At 37.7% G+C, this 23,557-nt stretch overlaps 6 protein-coding genes across 10 annotated transcripts; 4 read left to right on the top strand and 2 right to left on the bottom strand.

The window, feature by feature from the left end:
- Positions 1-73: 73 nt before the first annotated feature.
- LOC122309795 lies at positions 74-1,271 on the top strand. Of its 2 annotated transcripts, none has more exons than XM_043123450.1 (2): positions 74-474; positions 882-1,271. In XM_043123450.1, exons 1-2 carry the CDS (start codon positions 446-448, stop codon positions 1,186-1,188), a joined length of 336 nt encoding a protein of 111 aa, XP_042979384.1. In that variant the 5' UTR covers positions 74-445; the 3' UTR covers positions 1,189-1,271. The 2 variants fall into 2 exon arrangements, with proteins under 2 accessions (XP_042979384.1, XP_042979383.1); XM_043123449.1 differs by having other exon boundaries at positions 320-474; positions 864-1,271.
- A 4,221-nt stretch (positions 1,272-5,492) lies between these two features.
- Positions 5,493-8,371, top strand: LOC122311049 (probable E3 ubiquitin-protein ligase RHY1A). Its single transcript, XM_043125400.1, has 3 exons — positions 5,493-5,967; positions 6,533-6,720; positions 7,688-8,371. Exons 1-3 carry the CDS (start codon positions 5,767-5,769, stop codon positions 8,133-8,135), a joined length of 837 nt encoding a protein of 278 aa, XP_042981334.1. The 5' UTR covers positions 5,493-5,766; the 3' UTR covers positions 8,136-8,371.
- A 1,434-nt stretch (positions 8,372-9,805) lies between these two features.
- Positions 9,806-13,680, top strand: LOC122311835 (probable protein phosphatase 2C 63). Its single transcript, XM_043126552.1, has 4 exons — positions 9,806-10,256; positions 10,658-11,031; positions 12,577-12,813; positions 13,087-13,680. The coding sequence occupies exons 1-4, from the start codon at positions 9,977-9,979 to the stop codon at positions 13,354-13,356; spliced, it is 1,161 nt and encodes a 386-aa protein (XP_042982486.1). The 5' UTR covers positions 9,806-9,976; the 3' UTR covers positions 13,357-13,680.
- Positions 13,681-14,175: 495 nt separating this feature from the next.
- Positions 14,176-16,101, top strand: LOC122311836 (zinc finger SWIM domain-containing protein 7). 4 transcript variants are annotated; one of them, XM_043126555.1, is made up of 6 exons: positions 14,179-14,255; positions 14,738-14,815; positions 14,930-14,951; positions 15,054-15,159; positions 15,494-15,601; positions 15,740-16,101. In XM_043126555.1, exons 2-6 carry the CDS (start codon positions 14,755-14,757, stop codon positions 15,839-15,841), a joined length of 399 nt encoding a protein of 132 aa, XP_042982489.1. In that variant the 5' UTR covers positions 14,179-14,255; positions 14,738-14,754; the 3' UTR covers positions 15,842-16,101. The 4 variants fall into 4 exon arrangements, with proteins under 4 accessions (XP_042982488.1, XP_042982487.1, XP_042982489.1 ...); XM_043126556.1 differs by having other exon boundaries at positions 14,182-14,255; positions 14,936-14,951; XM_043126554.1 differs by having other exon boundaries at positions 14,176-14,815; positions 14,936-14,951.
- Positions 16,102-16,158: 57 nt separating this feature from the next.
- LOC122311834 ((S)-8-oxocitronellyl enol synthase ISY1-like) lies at positions 16,159-17,862 on the bottom strand. The gene is made up of 2 exons (XM_043126551.1): positions 17,647-17,862; positions 16,159-17,529 (listed from the first exon to the last, which is right to left on the bottom strand). Exons 1-2 carry the CDS (start codon positions 17,683-17,685, stop codon positions 16,399-16,401), a joined length of 1,170 nt encoding a protein of 389 aa, XP_042982485.1. The 5' UTR covers positions 17,686-17,862; the 3' UTR covers positions 16,159-16,398.
- Positions 17,863-19,318: 1,456 nt separating this feature from the next.
- LOC122311833 (pentatricopeptide repeat-containing protein At5g02860) lies at positions 19,319-22,317 on the bottom strand. The gene has a single exon (XM_043126550.1). It carries the CDS (start codon positions 22,204-22,206, stop codon positions 19,750-19,752), a length of 2,457 nt encoding a protein of 818 aa, XP_042982484.1. The 5' UTR covers positions 22,207-22,317; the 3' UTR covers positions 19,319-19,749.
- Positions 22,318-23,557: the final 1,240 nt, after the last annotated feature.

The raw sequence follows: 23,557 nt of genomic DNA, 5'->3' as shown, positions 1-23,557 counted from the left end.
GACTGTAGAGATAAAAATTTAGGGAAAAAAAAAAGAAGAAGAAGAAGAAGAAGAGGAGGAGAGAATATTATAATTAGCTTTCCTTTATCCAATGTTATACGTAGTGATGTCCTCGCGGAGTTTTAGAACCACAGATCGGCATAGGATGTCACGAATTAGAGGAAAAAGGGTTTTGATGTTAGCTGGCTTTTGCTTTATGTATATGGACTTTATACATAAGCCATCCAATCCCCATATGTACAGCAGAACTAACTTATTCTGCAATTAAAAAACATGGCCACCTGGGCATGCATGAGCTCTACATGCACCGCTCATAAACACTTATATATAAGGGCCTTAAAACCTTTCAATCTTGCTCATTCAGATCTTGCATTGCATCACACGTGTACTTTCACTTCCTTCTAAACACCCGCTCAAATATCACAGTTACAGATTGTTGGGATCGATGGCGAAAACAAAGATGTTTATGCTAAGGTAATTTTATTAAGCTATTTATTCTAATAGCTTAAGCTAATGGAAATTGATATATTTTATTATTTAATTTATATCATAATATTTTTTTTTATGTGTAGGACAGACATACGTGACCCTGAGTAAATACATATAAAATATTTAATTGAATAGAAGAGAGTATTATAAATTTAAAATTTAAAGTCATGAAATCTGCTTTAATATTATATAAAATCATCACTTATCCGAATATATTAGAATAAATGGTGATTTGATAGCTATTGGGTTTTGATTTCGTTAATCCTGTTATTGAATCACTCTGATAGGTGAGAATTTTTCTCATTTTGTGGCATGTGTATGCGAGGAAAAAAAAATCCCTGATCGATATATGTTAATGATTTGAGGCCATATAGGCATGGTGCTTGGTGTAGGGAAGCTAAACGGGTAAACCGGAGCTCGAGCAAGCTGGTTGCAGCTGGAGCAGGTCGTCCAGAAAAACTTGCAGGAAATGCAGTCGTGAGTGATGTGAAGATGGATGAATCACCGTACTGGGTTCCACATCCACGTACAGGCATATACTTTCCGAAAGGCCATGAATCGGTGATGGACGATGTTCCGGAGGGGGCAGCTTCTCTCAATCAGTTTCAGACCTATTGGCTGAGGAACGTCGACGGCGTTGAAAGGCCAGATCCTAACACTCCACACGATCATGATCAGTTTCTAACAAATAATTTCTAATTCCATTGATATATATGCTGTGCTGCTTAATTTGTCTCTGTAACGACAGTTTATAATTAAGTACGTAGAAAATTTGCAGGAAATTAAGGGTTTGTGAATAATGGTGACTAATGTGCGTACTGAGAAAGAATGTACTTCTCCTCCGATCCTAATAAGGGATTTAGGACATGTTTGAGATTGTGATGAGAGGTTTAAAAAGTGTAATATAATAGTTTAAAGTGTTTAAATGATAAAATTTATCTGTTTGATAGTTTTACATCAAAATACTTTTAAAGTAAGAAAAATCATAAAATTATATTTCAACAAAGCATCAAAGTGATGCTTTTTATCAGAAGTACTTCAGAAAAATTAGTCTATATTTTACCATTCTATGTACATTACAAAAACACCCTCATCATTTTAACACAATGACAATTTTGCCCATATATGTTTTTCATTATTCTCGTATAATCTATTCAAGATTTTATCCATTAATATTTTTCATTCTTTTCTTATCATTTATGCATCGTTGAAGAGATTTTATTTTTTATTATAATTATTAAAAAATTTATTAAACTATTTTTGTTATTATTTTATTATGATATTTGATTTTTATCAATTATATATATGCCATTTTATGTCATTTCTATCTCAAAAAATATTTTTTTAATTTATTTATAAACAAATCTAATATATTTAAAAGTGTTTTAAACGTAAGGATCTCAAACAATAAATAACTTTTTAATAATAGAGTTTATTATATTAATCCCTAAGTTATAAATCTTAACTTAAAGGTAATATTTTCTATAACTTTAAGAATGTACGATATTGGATATTTGAATTTATGGTTTTAATCAGTAATTTTTCTGTACGTATATATCGAGCTTAGCAGTTGTCAAGGTTTTCTCGAACTTCTTATTACTTGAAAGCAATAAGCATGAAGAATGTCACGTGAATTGACCAAATTCTGGAAACATATGTATATTGAATAATATTGTTGAACTAATATTGATCATAACTTTAATTAATGGTCGAAATCAGTCTTAATTTTTGGACCTGCAGGTGCAGGTTCCTGCGACCAAAGTTAAGTGAAAACAAAGAGAAATGCTACTCCTTCCCGCTTGATGTGAAATGCCACGTGGTCTGATTTTTATATAATAAAAAAATAAAATTTGAATGCACGATCTTCTTATTTCCTCTCATCAAATTTTCTTCTTCTTTTCCAAACCCATCATCCACAAGCTAAACCCATAGATTTTCTTCAAATCCAATCGTCTGCAAGCCAAATCCATTGATTTTTCTTCAAACCGCTTTGCCCGCAAGCCAAACCCCACGTATTTGCTTGAAACTTGTTATTTTCCTGAAAAATTGTTATAGGAACCGTTTGTTTGTACGTTAACATGAAGCTAATTTCAAAAATTAAATTATTTTTTATTCTATCTGAGATTTCTTTTTTCTTTTATAAATTAAAGTATTTGAGATTGGGTGGGTCTTACGGATCATACCTTCTCGTCAATACATGTTGCATCTTCGTGTTAATTTTCTTCTAAATATATAAAGTTCTTGGTTCTTGAATTTACTTCTTCATCTTGCTGTTGTTGCTTTGTGTTGATGTCGTTTGCCTTTGGGTAGTACGCACATTTTGACATTTTCACTAGTAATTCTTTCACATTCTCTTATGTGTTAAAATCTATGTTTGTTGTTTGGCTGTCATAAAATTGAGATGAGTGTAACAAAAAAAAAAAAAAAAGAATGTTTGTATTGTTTTCTTAGAAAACTCAAGATTCTTACTTAATATTGAAATTTAAGAGTAAAAGTTTCCTTTTTTCAAAGACAATTTATTGAATCGAGTTTTTTGTGAATTTTTATTTTTAAATTGGGAACTTCATTTACAAGGAATACGGGAGGCCGATGTTGCCAAGAAACTCATATGGAAAAAATGCAATGAAAAGTGACCTTTTTGTTGAGGTTGATCGCTGGAGAACTCCCCAAAAATAATAAATGACCACCATGTTGTCACCGTGATACGTCCCTATAGACCACTAACCACTACAATTAACACCACCGTGAGCTACATGCCTTTCGGTTAACACCCAAAGAAAATGACATATGTTTTCTTACACCCAAAACAGAGCATAAATCTTCCTCTGTGATCCACTGCACTCCTCAAGTCATCATAACCGCGAAGCGAACCATTGCACATGCACCACATGTGACACCAACCACGAGGAACCATGAGAAGTTATCCCCCCTCCCCCATTTTACTCACTAAAAATAGAACAACAAAACCGCACCCGCACGTCTCAATTTCAATCTCGTGACATATTGGTGAAGCCAACGAAGTCGCTAGCCCCTCCACCTTGCCTCTACCTCCATAGAAACTGCTGCTTGTGCCACCCCAGGTCTGTCGTCCTTCTCACGGTAAGCCACCGGCACCCTCTTCATTTCTCCCTCTCTAGGATGATTCTCTATCCCTTTCTTCGCTTCCTCTCTCATCACTCACTCTCCCTCTCTCTCTCTCTGTCAGTGCACAACCGCTCACCTTGCCAGCACAACCACCACAACCACCCAATTCTACCTAGCATCTGTCACAATTTTCCCTCATAGTGAGTTTAGCCCCTGTCGAAGGTTTGGGAGGGTTCACAACTTTATTTTTTTGTAAAGAGCAACTTCCTATTTACGTTTTGTTCTTTCCTCATTTTTTTAAATATATATAATAACACATGACATGATATGTAGCATGACACATTAAGTGGGAGAGATGAGCGAGAGGACTGAGCGGTGAGTGTAGAATGACTCAAAAACAAGAGAAATTCTTCTTGTAATTGGGTTGGGAAACCAATCGTGTAACTGGACATTGCTTTTGATGAAAAATTTTCTCTTTTTCATATTTCTTCTCTTTATTTCGTGCCGTCTCTCTATTTTTTTTCTAATCCCCCAACACAGAAGTATCCCTTGTCTTAAGAATAATCCTGCAATAGGGCAAGTTGTTGTGTATAAGTAGCATTGCAAAACTTTTAACATCTTCTTCTCTAATTCCGAAAAGTTATCTGAATATATTATCCCTCTGTCCTTAATTATTTTTGCTCCCAACTGTAGCTTTTCCTTCACAGTTTATGGGAATTAGGGCCTCAATTCCACTGCGATTTCAAATAACACCGAACACCTACCATTATCATCACATCTTAGTTTTCCAAATGAAAATTGAGTAGAAATTAATGACCTTTCTTTCTTACCATGCTCAAGAAGCCTGCATGCAAAACTGTTATTTTTCTTCTAATGATTTTTCTTCTGCCCTTTTTTTGAATCCTCACTTTTCAGGAAAATTCAAATCTCTTTATAGTATTTTGTTGGAGAGAGAGAGATGATTACAGGGTTTGAAAAAGAAAGGGCCATCTGAGAGAGAGAGTTACACGGGTTTCCCAGCCCGGTTGCAAGTATAAATTCTCCAAAAACAAAAGGCACAATCCAAATGGAGCACAAGTTATACAATAATGTCTGGTCATAATATGTATAGATATTTGTACAATTAATTTAAGCTCGGTAGTGGAAGTTGAGTGATGAGCATGGGCAAGGTCAAAGCATAATAATGACAACACGTACACGTTCACTTTTTAAAGTGCACGCTGCCTGTTGCCGATGGCAGTACTACCTAAGTATCCAGGTAGCCATTTCAACAGAGCTATCACTTCCATCGATCCCAACTATAAGTAAAACTTGCTATTATTCTGCTACAATTTATAATCTCTTTATTAATCATATTTTACTTGATACATCCTTCTTGAAAATTGAAAAATGAATGAATAAAATTACTTTAAATAAGTAGGCTTTTCCATTAATCTTTCAATTTTGTTCATTTACTTCTGAACCGGATTTATAGACTTTAACAAATTAAATCACCTAATATTTATATATAATAACATAAAAAATATCATCCATACTTCTAATTTAACACATATAATCATACCGTGCTTACCTACTATTGAGACGGCAAAGATTTCAAAATTTAGAATTCAAATAAAAAAAATGATAAAATAGAGTAAATATTTAATACATATTGTTTGTAAATAAATATTATTTATTACTTTATAGTATATTTGAAATTTTTATTTTTTTTATTTTAAATATTCTTTCAACATTTTTAATTATTACAAAAATTAAAAAATATATAATTTTCTTAACTATTAAATAAATAATAATAATAAGAAAAATTTTAAAAAATAAATAAAATAATAAATGAGAGTAGTAACCATGACATTACCGTTATAATGACGACAACTTCCAAATTCCGTTACGCTACAATCTACAAAATCCATCGCCTCTCATTATCAATATTTTATCCGACCATATTTTTTTTCTCCTCTCTTAACCTCCATAAAATTGCGTTTTCTTGACGAATCTTCAAACTTCCCTTACGGTGCGTTTCTTCGAAGCTCTCGACTTCAACTTCGCTCGCAAATTCTCCTCTGTTTTCTCTCTCCCGCATTTCTCCGAATCTTTCAGTGACTTTCCTATCTTCCTCCATTACTATTTATTCTTAAACTTGCCTTTTGCTTCTTGATAAATCGGGTCGTAGAGGTGAGAGAGTCGGGTTAGTGCATGACGAGCGCATCGGAGCTATTCTACACCCGAAGGTCTCGCCTGGGCCGGAGCGACCAGGATCTAGGGTTCGATCGAATTTCTCCTTACATCCGCCGCCATCATAGCGATCTTCACGGCCATCAGCCCCACCACTATCATCGCCGTGATTTGGACGGCTGCAACCCTCCCCGGCGATCCCCGCATGTGTCGCATCACGTGGTAGATATCTAATACTTTTTTTCTTTTTGTAAATTTCTCTTTGGCTCGTCAGAAAATAGAGGATCCCAAGAGAGAGAAAGAATACGTAGTCTAAGTTCACTCTCTTTATCTGTTCTTTCCCTTTTTGAACTTGATTTTAAAATCGAATGTCAATTTAATAAATTAGGCTCGGGCTTGGTGGTCCCGTGGAGATTGCTGGTTTGAACAGCTGAAATTTATCTCAATTTTGGTAGAATCTGATATATGCATATATATATATATGTATATTTATATTTATATATATAAATAATATGCAAACCTATACTTGTGTTTGTGTATATGTATATGAGACCTTGCCTCTTATTGTTTTGGTTTTTAAGAATGTTGATTTAACCCATATAATTGAATCAGGCTTAGTGAAGTGGAGGATGCAACTCCATTTTCTTTCTGTATTCCAAATCTTGTAAAGTTAGCGGTGAAATCTCGGCGATAAAAAGTTAATTTGAAAGTATGTAGTCATATGGTGGTGTCTGGAGATTCATAGTTTAAATATCCCCTCATTTTTGCGTTTTGTTCCCTTGCTAAGGAGCGTGCATCAGTTCGATCTGACAGAAGTACGAGTCAGTTTGTTGCAAGCAACAATTCTAACACAGAAAATTCAAGCAGCAGAAGTAGACCGAGGTTAACTGAGAATGACAGGCTTCCTGGGGCTGTGCTGCTTGCAAGGGAAAGGCTTCTGCAGAGGTTGAGAAGGGAGCCTCTTTCTGGAAACAGGTCTGTGCTTACTGCTATGTGCGTGTTTGTAATTTTCTGTGGCTTTGGAGATCCAATGGAATTTCATTTCATAGAAAGGAACAATAAGGGATGCAACTCTCGTACGCTGGAGGTGTGCTAGAGAGACCCCCAAAAATAAAGCTAGCATAACTCATATGATCAAAGATTTCCAACAAATTGATTCCAATTTTCCCCATTGATGTTGCAATTGATTTGTAGAACCAATTTATGACATACATTTAATTTAGCCATGGTATTTATATACCCATTTGTCCTTGCATATCTCCACAGTACAGAGATTCATCAACGCTACTGACTGTGAAAACGTGGACGTTCTGGGTTCAAGTAGCCAGTAGCATTCATGAAGGTTCGGACGGCATGCTCGGGACAGAGCAAGTAGCATTGATGCCTAGTTTCATGTTGGCTATCAATCTAGTACAATCCTTATTTCTCTGGGTTTGGGACACTAAACACATGCATAGGTGGAGCTGTAAATTACTGCAAATATTTCTTCAAAATTAGTATCATATGCATTTAAAATTGCTGGATTCTCTGCTTATGTTCATTAAGCACACAAAGTTATACAATACTAAAGCTTTAATACTCAAATAGCGAAAACTCCATTCAATTTTTCTACGAACTCATTGAACTGATCTTGATTTATGTCTCTTTCAATCATTCATTGTGTTTGTAGTTCGATTTAATTTTTTCTTGATTTCCTTTCTGTCCAAGATTTTTCTAAGTCTCTTGAACCCCCAAAGTCTTTATTGAATTTTAATATGGAAAAATGTCATTTGCTGCTGCCTCTGCCACTTTTCATATGCTGCACCATGTTCTATTCTGCTTATTCATCAACAAAATGTTCTAAGCTCTGTTTTTTGGTATATTTGAGTGGAAATATCTTAATCTGACATTAACCACATGCTGGATTAATGTAGTTTCCTGATTTGTTTGGGTTTATATTTAGGGAAAACAGCAGACCTCCGTCTTACATTGACCGTATTCAAATGATGTTTGAAGATGATATAAGAGGCCTGGTCGATGTTGGTGACTTGGGGAATCGAACCTCAACAGGTCAGTCAGTTGGAAGCTCAACCATTACCGACCTGAGCTCCCGAATTGAAAGGCTGCAATTATTGCAAGAACCAAAGAAGAAGCCGCCTGGTCTTACTCAAGAGGCTCTGGACTGTTTGCGCGTGGAAGTTTATAGCAGCACAGTTGAAGGGGAGGTGTCAAGAGGTTCACAGGATTGTAGTATATGTCTGGAGACTTTCTCAGAGGGAGACGAGCTGATACACTTGCCCTGTGGGCATAAATTCCACTCTGCATGTTTGGATCCCTGGGCTCGAACCTGTGGGGACTGTCCGTATTGCCGTCGAGATATAGTCATAACTAGTCACAGAAATAAAATATAGTCATAACTAGACATAGAGAGGGGGAAAAAAAAAAGGACGTAAACTTTACACGTGTTTTATAGCCTTGATTTCTTTTACTGTTGAAAGTTTTGGGTCCCTACTGCTTTATATAGTTGCCTTAAAAAAAGTTGTATATATGTAATCGTTGTGTCTATTGTTTTGTTGTACACCTGGAAAGTTTTGAACACATATTTTAGATCCCTACTCGAGTGAGAAATTTTTTTCATTCCCTTGAACATGTTTTGTGTTTCCTCTTGAGCTTTATATAAGATTTTACAGAGTTAATTGTAGATACGGGAATGTTCCACTGAAACGTTTGATTCTTTTTTCCCTCTATCTGAAAATATGTTATATTATTATTTTTTCTTAAAAATATTATTATCTGTGAGAATCAATCTTTTTTTTTTTTTTTTTTTTAATTGTCGACACTGAATCGTAGTTTTTCTGAAGTAGATGATATATCCATGATTGGGCCAGTTAACCAAGACATCAATCCAAGGGGTCAACAATTGGGTTAAATTTGTGTAGCTTTCAATGGCCCCATGGGCTTTTGTGCCCCCAATATAATTTTTTTGGAGTTTTGTTATATATAAGTAAAGTCGTGTACTAATTTGTATATTAATATTGATTTTTTTATATTCAAAATTTAAATTTTTACTGTTTTTAATAAAATTTATATTTTGATCAATCACATTAAATTAGTACATATATTAATACATAATTATGCTTATAATTAAATTAAGAGATTTTTTTAAGAGGTTATTCATTTGGTGGAACAGTCCTCTGATATTTTTCGTCATTTTTCCCCTATTTTGTTAGTTATTGGTCCTCATTTTTGCCTTTCCTGTTTCGTTGCATTATTTTATCTTTATGATTAATAATAATGCTATAAGGAAAAAGAAGATTAATGCTATAGTTCTAAGATATAAAAATTTCACGTACTTTTTGAAAAAAAAGTAAAGCCTAAATTAAAAAAAATAAAATTTATGTAAATTTTATATTTATTTATTAAATTTACACATTTAAAAACTGTGAAGATTATTTTTTTTAAGAAAACAGTCTGCCAGTAAAGTTAAAGTGGAAAATGAGAAACTTACTTTTTATTTACAATTTATATATAACTATGTAGAAAAATAATATTATTTTAAATTTTATTATGACTTTATTAATGATTTGATATATTTAAATATAATAAAAAAATATTATGATATTTAAAATTATTTATAAATTATAAATGAGTTTGCGGTCTATCAAAATTATATTCACTTCATATGACTATTGAATATCCTATAAATAAATAACCTGAAAATCTTGTTGCCGTGTCCTCCTCATCTACGAAAAAATAAAAATAAAGAAATGAATTAGAGGTTTGAAAAAGAAGTTTAGAAAAGAATTTTGCTATATATAAATACAGTTTTGTATTAATTTATGTATTAATATTGATTTATTTATATTTAAAATTTAAATTAATATTATTTTTAATAAAATTTATTTTTTAATTAATTATATCATATTAACACATATATTAATATATAATTATATTTATAACTATATTTTTCCTCTAAAAAATAGTCAAAAAGACAGCCAACCATCCTACACGTTTTCTATGCAAGAGGGAAAAAAATAACGCGTAGAGTAAGCGTCGAGCGTTTATTCAACAGTCAAGCTTTCCTTCATTCCTCTTGACACGGTAATTCGCCCACCACCTTCCTTTGTCCCTATTTCAGTATTTCTCACTCTCTGCCTCTTAGATTTTCTCCGTCATTCTCACAAACCAGAGCACACGCAGGAGCTTGTTCTTTTGGGGGCAAAAACAGATTCATACACAGGGAGCGAGGACGATGCTGCGGTCGTGTTACAGCCCAGTGGAGCGGTGCTTTTTTGGGCGTCTAGGCTGTGGCTGTGGTGGCGGCAGGGGCGATGGACTTCTCTGGCACAAGGACCTCAAGCCTCATGCGTCTGGGGATTACTCCATCGCAGTGGTCCAGGCCAATTCCAGCCTCGAAGACCAGAGCCAGGTCTTCAGCTCGCCCTCCGCCACTTACGTCGGCGTCTACGATGGCCATGGTGGGCCAGAGGCCTCCAGATTCATCAACAAGCGCTTATTTCCTTATTTACACAGTATATTATCCTCGCCAAAGCCTCATATCTTTGTTTTTATTCTCTAGAAAAGGAGAAACCTATGGCTGTGGAACGCTTTGTTTGTGAAAGTTTCGTTTGTTCGGTACGGGAGGGAATGGAAAGGACTTGAATTATATATTTTTTTTCTTTCTTTTTTGGTCCTGTGATGATATGGTTGTTCAGGACCAAAAAAAATAGAGGGGGTTCGTGCTTGTCTGAATGAATTGCAGATAGTTTTTTATTAGTGGAGTTGGGTTTTTTTCGTTTGATTCATTGAACTATGGGAAGTTCTCTGTTTATTGAACATGGGTTCTGTTTGGTTGGTGTAAAATTTTAGGGAACAAGAAAGACTAAATTTTTTTAAAAGTTTAATGAAGTTTTGTTTTGTTTTTTAATTGTAGAATTCGCTACTGAACAAGGTGGATTATCCGTGGATGTGATAAAGAAGGCATTTCATGTCACCGAGGAGGAATTTGTGCACTTAGTAAAGCGAGCATTGCCAGCACGGCCACAAATTGCTTCAGTCGGGTCATGCTGTCTTGTCGGTGCTATTTCAAATGATGAATTGTACGTCGCAAATCTTGGTGACTCAAGAGCAGTTCTTGGCCGAAGAGTTCTGGAGAGTGCAAAAAACTTGGTTGTGGCGGAACGGTTGTCTGATGATCATAATGTTGCAGTTGAGAAGGTGAGGAAGGAGCTGAAAGCACTTCATCCCGATGATTCGCACATTGTGGTGCATTGCCAAGGAGTTTGGAGGATTAAGGGAATAATTCAGGTATGGTGGTTAACTGTGAGGCTGTGATACCTTCATTCTGTTTCTTGGCAGTAATTTACTTGTATTTAAACTGTAATTAGGAAAAGTTTTTAACTTAAGCGATATAATTGTTATAGTATTGAGTCAACTTTGAATTTGCTCGAGTTCAGAAGATAGAGAATACGATTTCAGTATTGTCTTCTAATTTTCTTCAAATGCTCATTCTTTCATGCATATATATATATATATAGAGAGAGAGAGAGAGAGAGAGAGTCCCTGTGTAGATGTTGGCAAAGATTATGCTGGAAAAACTTATTTTTGTTTAATTTTCTTTTCTAAAGCATTGGCATTGGCTTCATCAAATTCCAAAATATAGCTAATTTCTTTACTTTTTTGCTGCATTGGATTAGCCAAAAGCAGACGTGAACTTTTGAACTACAGTAATTCAGTCTCCCTGGCCATATTTGGCAAGTTACTATTCATCGACCCAATTCATTTTTTATTCCATTAAATTCGGTCTGTATTCTTAGATATGCTTTCGTTTAGCACCTCTGAGCCAAAATGATTCTATACCTTGAATGCTTCATATGTCCCCCCCAGGGCACAGCTGTTCTTTTCTTTGTGTACATGTGCGCATGTGAAACTTTTGGATGAGATGTGGCATTTTGCATCTACTAAATCTTTGTAACTCTTTTTACTGTGCTAAAAATAAATTTTATGTGCTCTGATTGTCCTACATCACATGTGATCGAAACAGTGGCATGTATGCGTTTGAGCATCTTCCATCACGTAAGTAGCTTAGTGCTGCTAGTCTCTATGAATCTTGATGTAGAGTTCATTCACTTTTGGCACTCCAAATCTCCTGAGTCATGTCTGAGTCTTTGAGAGGAATCTTTATATGATCTTTAGTATAAAGTTCTTGCAGGTGATGAAGTATATAACTGTGGGAGGAGTTGCATTATGCCCAATGTTAGATAAGACTGCCAGCTTGTCTGGGTGTTCTACCATTTGAACAGAAGTTTGTAAACCCGAAAAAAGTAAAGATGCTTGTGAGATTTTTAGTCTGACCTGTATGATAAGCTTTCAAATATCTCCTAGCTATGGATCGGATCAGCAACAGTAGATATAACTAGCTGTTGCTGCGTGTATAGAAAAAGAATATATTTATACAGGATAGATTTTTTGTATCATAAGCTGTACTAAGAGGGCCTATATCTTTCATCCTCTTAGAGAAGTCCCATGCTCTGCTTCCAATCCAACATCTCATGCAGTGAAGTTAAAAGCAGTTTGACTTCCATGCATGAGATGTACATGAAGACCCCTTGGAGCATATTCCTAAGGTCTAAGGGAGTTTATCTCAGTTTCTTCCTATTCAACTTTGTCCAGCACGTGAAATTTAATATTTTCTCTCTTTTTTTCACAGGAGTTGAGTGAATTATGTACCACTTTAGATTTTTTTTTTTTTAATTTATAATGCCCAAATATCAATTAGCTTATCCATAACCTTGAATAATGTGATTGTGGAAGGAAACTGTCAGTAAATTTTTTTTCTTTCATATTCTCCAGGTGTCAAGATCTATTGGTGATGTCTACCTGAAGAGGCCTGAGTTTAACAGAGACCCTATTTTCCAGCGATATGGAAACCCTGTTCCTTTGAAGCGACCAGTAATGACAGCAGAACCCTCTATCCTTTTTAGAAAGCTTAAGCCACAGGACTTATTCCTGATATTTGCATCAGATGGCCTCTGGGAACAGTTAAGTGATGAAGCAGCTGTAGACATTGTGTTCAAAAATCCAAGAGCTGTGAGTGCTCATCATTCACTTCTTTTTTGATATGTAGCACTTTTTTCCAACTGTCATCGACAGCATTTTTCTTGGTTCAGAAAATCCTATTGCCATATGCTTCGCAGAATTCTGCAGTACTTATTATGTGTTTTGATGGAATAGCTTTGAAATTTTCTGATGAAAATTGTTCGATTAGAATCTTTATGGCATATGTGCATATGATAATTTCACGTGAGGTGTTGGGTTTTGACCACTTGTGACACAGTCCATTCATTGGTTTAATACATGCAGGGAATTGCAAAGACATTAGTCAGAGCTGCCATTCAAGAGGCTGCAAAGAAGAAAGAGATGAGATATGGTGACATAAAGAAAATTGAAAAGGGAGTAAGGCGTCATTTCCATGATGATATTACTGTGATCGTCATTTATCTTGATCACCAAAAAGGTTCCTCGAATGGAAGATTTAACCGCAATACCCTTTCCTGCACCAATGCACCAGTTGACATCTTCTCCCTAAATGCAGATGAGGCTGAAGATGATCTTCTTCACCCAGTTTTGTAGAGAAACAAAACCCTTTGAGGCTGAGGACTATATCGTGCGTTCTTTTATTTGTTTGTTCTTTTTATTTTATTTTTTTCTGGAAAGAAGGTTTGAATATAGAAAGTACCGTCCTACTGATAATCGAGTTTGATGGATGCTGGTGGGATCAAGCTGCCATAGGTTATGCAACTGAAGTTCTGGCTGCATTAGTCTCTCGGTTGTTGATTTTGCATCGTTTTGAGTTGATTATAGTAAATCCCAGAGGAAATAAGAGTATCACGAGAACACCAGTTTTTGTAACTTTTTTTTTCAAATATATTTTTACAAATAACAAAGCTTCTGCTCTGTTGAGTTCTTATCAGACAAATGGTAATGTGCAGTCAATAAACAACGGCATTAGGCGGCAGCATTGTTTGATGAACCAGTTCGTGCGTTTTGGATATGATCAAGATGGGATAATGATGAAGAATATAATAAAAATAATTAAATTTAATCCTTTTTATCGGTTTAAATTTTTAAGATGAGTGATAATTTAATAGAAAAAATCAATTCATCTTTTATTTTTTTTAATATTATCTTATCGTCTTATGATGTAGTATTAGATGATAGATTCACGAGTGAAATATAATAAATAGTTTTTAATTATTTAATATTATATCATAAAATAATGAAAAAATAATGCGAATTAAAATGATAAGTAATATTATTTCATTTTATATAATGTAATTTTATATAATATTATAATAGAGATTTTAAATTCAAATATTGATTTTATATATTATCTTATTTTAAATATTTTAAAAAAATTGTAAGAATATAATACAACTAACACGCTTCGAGACAAAAGAAAGTCCGGAAAGTATTTGGCTCAAATTTAAAACGAGGGCGACCAGTGACCGAGAATATCTCCTTCAAAACCGGTTTGTATGATCAGATTCGAGCGGACACACCCAACCCTCAACCTTTCCCTAAAAAAAATCCCTAGATTTTTCTTCTCAACCAATTTCTTGGAATATTCTTTTCTATCCTTCAGTTCTTTTCCTGCTGATTTCAAATTATGAGAGATCAAATGGACCCGTTCTGGTTTAGGCATTAACACAAGCACCTAGATTACTGCCACATGCCTTCATTTCGTTGTTGTTACCTTTACTAGTTTCTGTTACAGGCTCTTAAACTGATCGTAGAGCACTTGCCTTGTTTTGAAAAAACCAAAAAACAAAAAGTTTCATTGGTTCTTGTTAGCTTTAATTTGTTAGAAACCTTAGAATTTTCCTTGCGGAGGCTTTCAAGTGATTTTATAGAACACTTTTACTTTGAATGACAGAGGTTGTAGTATGTCTAGCTTTTAATAGCAAGAAAGCACACTTAGTAGTGCTAAGCATTGAAATTTATGCTTTTGTAGAGGTAAATGAAGCGACGATGAGTGCAAGTAGTTTGGCAGCGGAGGCGGTTTGGAAAGACATCGAATCAACTCGTTCAGGTCGTTCTCTTTTCTACTTTGAAACCAATATTCATTAGTTTTTATACAATTTAATTACTTTATTATATTCATGCGCGCATTTGATAATCTAAGGAACATGTTGAAATTGGACAGTGACAGATGATCAGCTCTCCATGTTAGTATATCTAAATCCATTTTAATCTATGTCGAGGGAGAAATAGTACTGGTATGCAGTGGGATTAAATTATTGGGCTTTTCTTTTTACGTATACGTGCAGCTTGCATTTCTTGTTTGGTAAGAACTTTGAGCGAGCCACTAGGATCGTGGATCAAAGAGGTGTCAAGAGAATTTCTGGGGAACCTAGCGGCCGTTTCGTCTTTCAGGTGAAGTTTATTGCTTATTGCATCCATGTTTTGTTACCCCATGGATATAAATGGTTACAGTATTGTACAAGATACTCCGAGAGATTCAGACAAACAATATGAAACTGGCCTGGGTTAGTTTTATTTTGCAGGTTGTGTTTTAGCAAAAAATATGAAACTCTATCTGATATTGGGAGTTTAATTAAGGCCATAGTTTGAAAAATATTTAATTGTCTTGATGCATTTATCGTTTTGGGGGGAGGGGGTGGTGGGGGAGATTGGGTGAAGAAAGCTGTTATAGAATTATTTTAGAGGAAAACTAGAAAAACTAAAACCACTTATTTGTTCTGGTTAGGTTATGGGAGAATCACAGAGGAAGGAGGAATATTTCTGCTTCGCCGAAAACTACTGTGCCTGTTATTCTTTCTTCTATGACATTGTGAATAGAGGAGAACAGCTTTGTGTAAGATCTAATTCTTGCTTATCCACTATGTTTTGCAGTCCAATGACTCCAATCCTCAGACCTATCACACCTTTCCTCTGTCTTCTTTATTTTCTACGTAACTTTTTATATTGTTCTTTTTGTTTGCCTCTCTTCCAGTGTAAGCATCAGTTAGCTGCAAGACTAGCTTTGTCGTTGGGAGTTTTTATTGAAGTTAAGGTGTCTGATGAGCAGCTAGCAGTACTGCTATCAAAACTCTGAAGTCTTTTGGTGAAAGCCACTTTTGCATTCAGTGTGATATGGAGCATAAGCAAAGAACATAGTTGATGTGTTTATTCAATAGAAGTCAGGTGCGGCTGAAGAGCTAGGACATTCAGTGGATCACAGCTGAATGTTTTCGTTAATTTGTTCCATTTTCATTTTATGAGGAACTGCTGCTGGGCATGAAATTTCGTGTCCATAGGCACAGAAATTATAAATTAGTGTACCTTCTTGGAATGAATTTGTAGAGGGTTTGATCAGCCACTGTTCAGATTCCATAGGCTTATAGTTTGTAGAGGTAAATATTGACGGTTGACTAAATTCTAAATTCTGTAACTTGTCTTACCATTAATTAAATGTAAAAAGAAGAATTACATTTACAACAGAGTTGAAGATTACGAACAACCAAACAAAAAACGAAGTAAGAACAAAAGAATCAAGTGCTTTTACAAAGCTGGAGCATTATTTATCTATCCTTCATTCATAATTGAATATAGAAGCAACAAGCTAAAAATTTCTAATTAACCAAGAACAAATCCGCAGCCCGGCCTAGTCGTTCAAGGAACAATTCTGTGAGCTCTCATCTTATCAATCCAATAATTGAATGAAGTTTTTGAGTTCCTGAAACCCATAAAGCCATACTCTTTGCTCTTGTTCATGCTGTCCAAAAACGACTCAGCTCCAAGAACCTCATCCACAAACCACCAAGTCCCGACTTGTTCCAATTTTGTAGGCACCAAACCCTTTCCTCTCACAATCTCCTCCCATACGGGACCCTTATTCTTCATCATCTCCTGCAAGCTCAAATTGGAGTTCTCGTCAAATTTTCCACACTCTACTCCGAACCGTTCGGCCAAAACATTCCAGAAGTGCTTCCACTTGAACAAATCTCCATTGCTACAATTAAACGCCTCATTCTTCGCATTAGAATCCACGGCTGCCCATATCTGATGTTCAGCTACCATATCTGCATCGGAAGCATCCCAATACCCCTCCCACGCCGCAAGACTACCCGGAAACCTCAATTGCTCGCCCTCATGCTTGCATATCGCTGCATATACGCATAAACTCCCAACAATGTTCGTCAAACTATACGGAGAAAACCCAAATATCACTCCTGGCCTATGCACTGACCAGGTCAGACGCTCCTCCTTTGCCACCTGCTCAAACAAAACATCTTCCAGCAAATAGTAAAAATGGGGTACATTCAATCTTGGAAGATCCTCATGGAATGGAGGTTCATGGGGCTTGACTATTTCAAACAACTCTGGCGCGACGACATAGTGTTTCCGACCGGTTTGCAAGCAAATATGCTGCAACTTTGGCGCCTTTGGGATGATAGTATTGAGAGCGTTACGCAACATGTCAGCATTCACCTTACAGTTGTCGGCTTCGTCTTGCATGTTAGCCCAAGCCACGTAGAAAATGTGCGTGACGTCCGTGAGTTTGGATAGCTTCGTCTGGGCTTCTGCGGCGTCCAAGATGTCACACTGGATGTATTCGATTGGGTAGTCGGCGGACCAAGCGGGCCGGGGGCGGCGGGCTACGCCGTAGACCTTCCATGGTCCACCAGGGGTGTCAGAGTGTGGCAGGATCTCGGCCAGGCTGTTGCCGATGATGCCAGTCACGCCGATGATCAGAGCCACACTCTGGTACCGCGGTGGTGAGTCTCTTTTGTCAGATTTTTTCTGTAGAATTTGATAAATATAGTCATAGAGACTGAGATTAACGTCGGAGAAATAGCCGAAGAAAGGTTGGTAATTAAAATGGAAAGGAAGAATAAGAATGGGAATGGAATCACTTGCCTTTGCAGCGCCAATTGCACCAGACCACCACCAGCTCATTGATGTGATTGCAGAAGGAGCAAGATCAAGTGTCTTGTCTGTGTTTCCGTGCGTTTTTTTTTTATCTTTCGCGCAAGAGAGAGCCGCTGAAATAAATGGAATTTAAAGGGGAAGGGGAGGGGAATGGGGCCTGGGTCATGACTTGTTCGTCTGTTCTCATCAGCTGCATCAGCAATGATTGTACGATCCATTAAACATTAATGTATCTGTTCTTCGTAGAATCATAGCCATGCAACCTTATCCGATAATATTCGCCAAATCCTTTTATTTTAAGGAAGTGCGACAAATACAGCTCAACATAACGAAAGTCAACAATTAATTATTTTTCGACCGATTGAAGCATTTTGCTGTGAATTTGATGAATTATGTTGGTTACAAACTTACACGCATCTTTCCTTTATTTTTTTCCCTTAAAGTTTCACTATCATATATAGTCAGCATAAACATTGGAGAATTTCTTTCTGCAGATTGGTGAGAATAGCGGATGAAATTATCTTATTTTAACGTCAAGTCTTTGATTCGTAATTCAGAATCTATCTAATCAATGGGAGTTGATTATATCCTTAGGTCATACACAATCTTGGTCCAGTCATAACTAATGTTTGTTGTTCTGGTTTGGTCAAATTTTCATGCATTACCTGGTGGAAAATGAATAATTGGTCAACGAGATAAACATCCTTGCGTGCTTAACTTGTAATAATTGGTAGAGAACGCCCATGCGACACGTTTTTGTGTACATCAATGCATAAGCTATGGCGTCATCGGTGGTTCGTGCCACCTTTAGTGAGTTGAAGTCCTTATCTTTGTCTGCTCATTTTTTTTTTTCACACAAATTCCACGTTGCATGCAGAAAATAGAGAAAACTGACTGCGTGACGTTCACGGAGCAACCTTATCGCAAGCTAAATACTTCGATGGTATTTTCCAAAGAGAAAAGATAAGGTAGCTGTGTCAGTTTATAAACAAAACAAAAGGGGATAACGAATCCCCACGTTTTATACAACTGAAAGAACTATAATTGTTGATGGCGACAGGAAAATTGATGCTTACCAAAATCTAATTAATGAAATGTAGATCAAGTTTTGGAGCTAATTAAGTAGTTCCTACAGTTTTTATAACCACAACTAGTCGTAATTGCCAATATATTCGGATCAAAGACAACAGAGGATCACGCCCTACTTGTAATTATCAAGGTAGATTCTATTTGATACGGGTTTGGTGATGGACGTTTGCAAGCCTCCACAATGTACTCAAAAGCATCAACATTTCACAAATTTTATTATAACAAGGTGTAACTTCTGAAACCTCACATGCTGCAAACAGACTAGAAGAATGTAAAGGTATATCAGTAATTCTTTCTCCATCACAGCCTGCATCGAAATTTTAATTAATTGTCCAACTTACAATGACGGCAATGTAAAGGTGCTTTTGTATCTCACTTTGCTAAGCAACTGTGATTGTACTTTATGTTCCCAGAACGTCGCGATTGAGTCTTTCTTTCACAATTATAATACATAGCCAATATTTCCAATCGTTTATAAGCTCAATAGTTAGTAGTGCAACAAATATATAATAATAATAATAATAATAACAGAAAATCCATTTCTCATTAACACAAAATCGAAGCCAAATCCTAGCCCAAAAATTCTCTGTAAATTTGATAGATTTCAAAAGTTTACAAAACAAAGTATTTCTAGAGACTAGACGTTGACTGTACATTTTTTTCCTAATTCCATGCTATATGATTTTACATACCGCTCAAACCCATTCAACTCTTTCCTCCCCAGCCCCACCTTCCTTTCATCTGTTATCTGATCTACACAAGGCATGCTCCTAATACATTTGTTGAACGCTTGCCGTATAGCTTTGTCTCCTTCAACTCAAAAATTCAATCCAGAGAGAGAAAACAATCATGTGCATGAAGAACGTTACAATTCTGCTATTCTCTCTCCCAAACAATATACATGGGCAAAAAGAAAGGGGGAACAGGGACTGGATGGAAACGAGGCTAAATGGGTAAAATGCAAGCAAATTAAGCTGCCATCCGTCGATAGCTGAGGATCGTCTATGACCACTTCTTTGTTATACGTTCTGATAACCTGCATTGTTCCTCCTTGGAAGAATGTGGATCAAGCTTATGAAGGCTGTTAATAAACATGCTGGCCTCATCATAGCGATTGAGCTTGCAATACCAATCTACAATAGAGTTGTATGTGTTATGGTTTGGTTTACATCCATGCTTGATCATGTACTGAACCACATCAATGGCCTCCACAAACATTGAATCAGCGGCATAGCTTGCAACAAAGGTATTATAAGTGACCACATCGGGAGCAAGTCCTGAATCCCTCATTTCTGAGAATATCCGTGAAGCCTCTCTCATCTGACCGTTTCTACAATAGGCATATATAACGGTATTGTAAGAAATTATATCAGGCTTTATTCCTTTTCCCAAAAGTTGCCTAAAAATTTCTTCCGCTTTCTGAAAGTTTTCAGAGCGGCTGTACATATACATCAAGCAATTGTAAGTTGTCAAGCTCGGAGTAAACCCACTCTCATTCATGAAATTCAAAATCTCATTTGTTTTGGTAACCATTTGCCTTCTGCCATAGATAGAAACCATGGCATTAAGAGTGCATAGGTCAGGTGATAACCCTCTTCTCCTCAACTCCAAGAAAGCACGCTCCGTCTCCATTAGAAGGTCACTTTTACTATTAACTAAAACAAGAGTCTTCAAAAGCACAGCGCGCGGTTCAATTGAACCAGAATATATCTCTTCTGCCAGATCACTCATGCGCTCAGTCGCCTTGCCATTAGCATAAGCATGAAGCAAAGAACAGTATGTCAGCTCATTGGGTTTACACCGACCACCCTTCATTTCAGCAAGTATTTTCTCAGATTGTTCCCAGAGCCCACCCCGGGCCAACGCTGCCAAAACAGCATTATAGCTGGAAAGGTCTGGAGTAACCCCAGCTTCCAGCATCCTCTTATAAACGGCCATGGCTTGGTCAAAAGAGCCACACCTGCTGTATGCACTGATTAATGTGTTGAAGGTGTCCCTTTCAGGCACAAACCCTGCCCTCTTCATTTCCTTAAACACTCCCGATACCTCTGAGTCCATTCCATTCTGCCCAAACACTGCTAGAAGTGTGTTCCAAGTAACAATATCAGGGGCATACTGACACATCTTGATCTCTTCAAACACCTCCATCATTTCTGCAAATTTTCCACGGTTACCATGCATCTTAATGAGTGCATTAAAGGAGCAGATATTTGGTTTGCACCCAGCACTCCTCATTTCCTCAAAAACCCTCATTGCAGACTCATCCTTGCCAGCTTTCTCAAACCCCGAAAAAAGGGTGGTGTAGGTAAATACGTCAGGTTTAATCCCTTTCTCCATCATTTGGGTTTTGAGATCCATTGCTTCATCCAGCAAACCATCTCTAGCATAAGCCGATATCAATGAATTGTAAGTCACTACGCTAGGAGAAAACCCATTGATTTCCATCTCTCTCAACACCTCCATGGCTTCCTTTGGCCGCCTAGACTTCCCATAAACATCCAATAACGCGTTATAAGTAACCTTATCTGGTGTAAACCCTGCAGACTTCATCTCCTCAAAAATCCCAGCTGCCTCTTCATACAAAGAGCCACGCCGACAACAACTTATAAGCGTATTATAGGTGTACAAATCAGGGTAAACCCCGGCACTCTTCATGTCGGCAACGAGATCCAACATCGTATTCCAAGGCATACCCAATTTCCCATACACATTCAGAATCACATTATAAGTTATCAAAGTAGGTTCGCATCCCTCTTCTCCCATCTTCTTAAAAACCTTTACAGCCTCTCTATACCTCCCGTTACTAGCACAAGCAGTAATCAAAGAAGTATAAGCATAAACATCAATATCAATCCCAGCTTTATGTAAATCATGAAGCAACGACGCTGCGGACGAAACGCGACCATCCTTGCCAAGAATACTAATTACAACAGCAATAATAGAGCCATTCAAAATCAATTCGCAATCTTTGCGATTCCGAACCCACTCGAACACACTCAGTGCCAAGTCACATTTCTTGCTAAATCCTAAACCCTTTAGTATACCCAGTACATCCAAAGAAAACAATTCCGAGCTAGAACTTACTTCTTCTTCTGCGGACGGTTCAAACAATTGAAGCAAGACTTCACCCAGTTTAGAGGAATCAAACTGTGGGTCAATAAGAGATTGGAGAATTTGCTGACCTTTGAGGGACAGCCTGTGGTGGGACCAGGGCTTGCCGTGGTTGGGGTCCCGGGACTTGCCGATACGCTTGCGGCGGGTTCTGGGGATTGGGGACTGGGGCGAGAGGGGTTGGGAGTTGGGGTTCTGGCGGTTGATGAGGAGGTCCTGCGGAAAAGGGGTTACGGATTCCGCTGAGGGTTTAGGAGGGTGGTGCTGGCTTTGGTGAATGTTGGGGAATATGGGTCTTGTGGGTGGTGGGTTTGGGAGTACGAGTGGTAGAGCTAATTTATCTGCCATGAGAGAGAGAGAGAGGTTTAACAAGGTGGGTATGGTGGACACGGTTGGGTTCTGTACGAGTTAGCAGCCACCGAGAGAGATCTTTTTGGTCTAGGGACAAAGGTGGATGGGACGCGGGTGTTAACTTTAATACCTTCTTTTTAAATAAAATAAAATAAAATAATAATAACTCTTTAATATCTGTCTCTCTTTTTTTGGATAACTTTAATATCTGTCTTTGAAGTTTCAACCAAGAATCAATCTCACACCATAGAGAAGATTTTAGGAAGGGTTTTTTTTTTTTTTATTATTTATTTTAATCTTAGCATACACACACATAAATATACCAAGCATTCCAACTGCATATGTGTCAAAATCTCAAGGCAGGAGGCCACGGGCCATGCCTTGACCAGCACCAGCCCATGCCAGGACAGCACGCCAGCAGCACTGTTGGCGTCGCTTGATTGCCCACAGACCGAGCCCTTGGTGAATGCTAGACCACGGTCACCCTCCATCAGGCAGCGAACAGTCGGCACGCGCACGCAAGCGAGGTTGTCACACCACACTCAGCGCACGGCTAGACTACACGCACGCCTAGTGCGCGTGCGCAGCGGGCACGCATGGGCTATGCGCACACACCGTGTGCATGCATGGGCCGTGCGTAGGCACAAGGCCCATGCATGACCTAGGCACCCGCGCAGCGCACGCTTGCACACCCATCTTGGAATTGATGGTGCGGCTGCCCAGCAGGCCCACGCATGCTGGCATGCCGCTCAACGCCCTGGTCTTGACCAGGGCCATGCTGATCAACGCCCTGGCCTTGGCCAGGGCCTTGCTGCTCAACGCCTTGGTCTTGACCAGGGCCATGCTGATCAACACCCTGGCTTTGGCCAGGGTCTTGCTGACCAACGCCCAGGCACCACAGCCTGGGCCATGCAGACCAACGCCCAGGCCCCACTGGCCTGGGCCATGCAGCAGCCTGCCATGCTTAAGCCAACCACGGTCCAACCCAGCGACTCATCAATGGTGCCCAGCCCACACAACCTGGGCCACACATGCAAGGACCATGGACCAGCCAAGGCTAGCCCGGCAGGCCAATCTGAAGACCCACGCATGCAAGCATGAAGCCTATGCTGTGAATCATCCTGGCCACCCATGGGCCACTGACAGCATGAGGCCTTAACCAGGAGGCGTGGGCCCGAAACTATTTTCTCTTTGTAATCGTTTTAATTACTTTCTAGTATAAGTGAGGCAATAGGCTATCACTTAGTTTTTATTTTTGAACATTTGGACGAATTTGGCTTATAAGCCCCCATAGACACATTGGTGCTTTGTCACTTAGGCTCCATTGGGTGCAATCCGTGAATCCCAA

This window comes from Carya illinoinensis, chromosome 5, assembly GCF_018687715.1.
Source record: "Carya illinoinensis cultivar Pawnee chromosome 5, C.illinoinensisPawnee_v1, whole genome shotgun sequence".
Lineage (NCBI taxonomy): Eukaryota > Viridiplantae > Streptophyta > Magnoliopsida > Fagales > Juglandaceae > Carya > Carya illinoinensis.
This window is presented reverse-complemented; position numbering and strand designations above follow the sequence as displayed.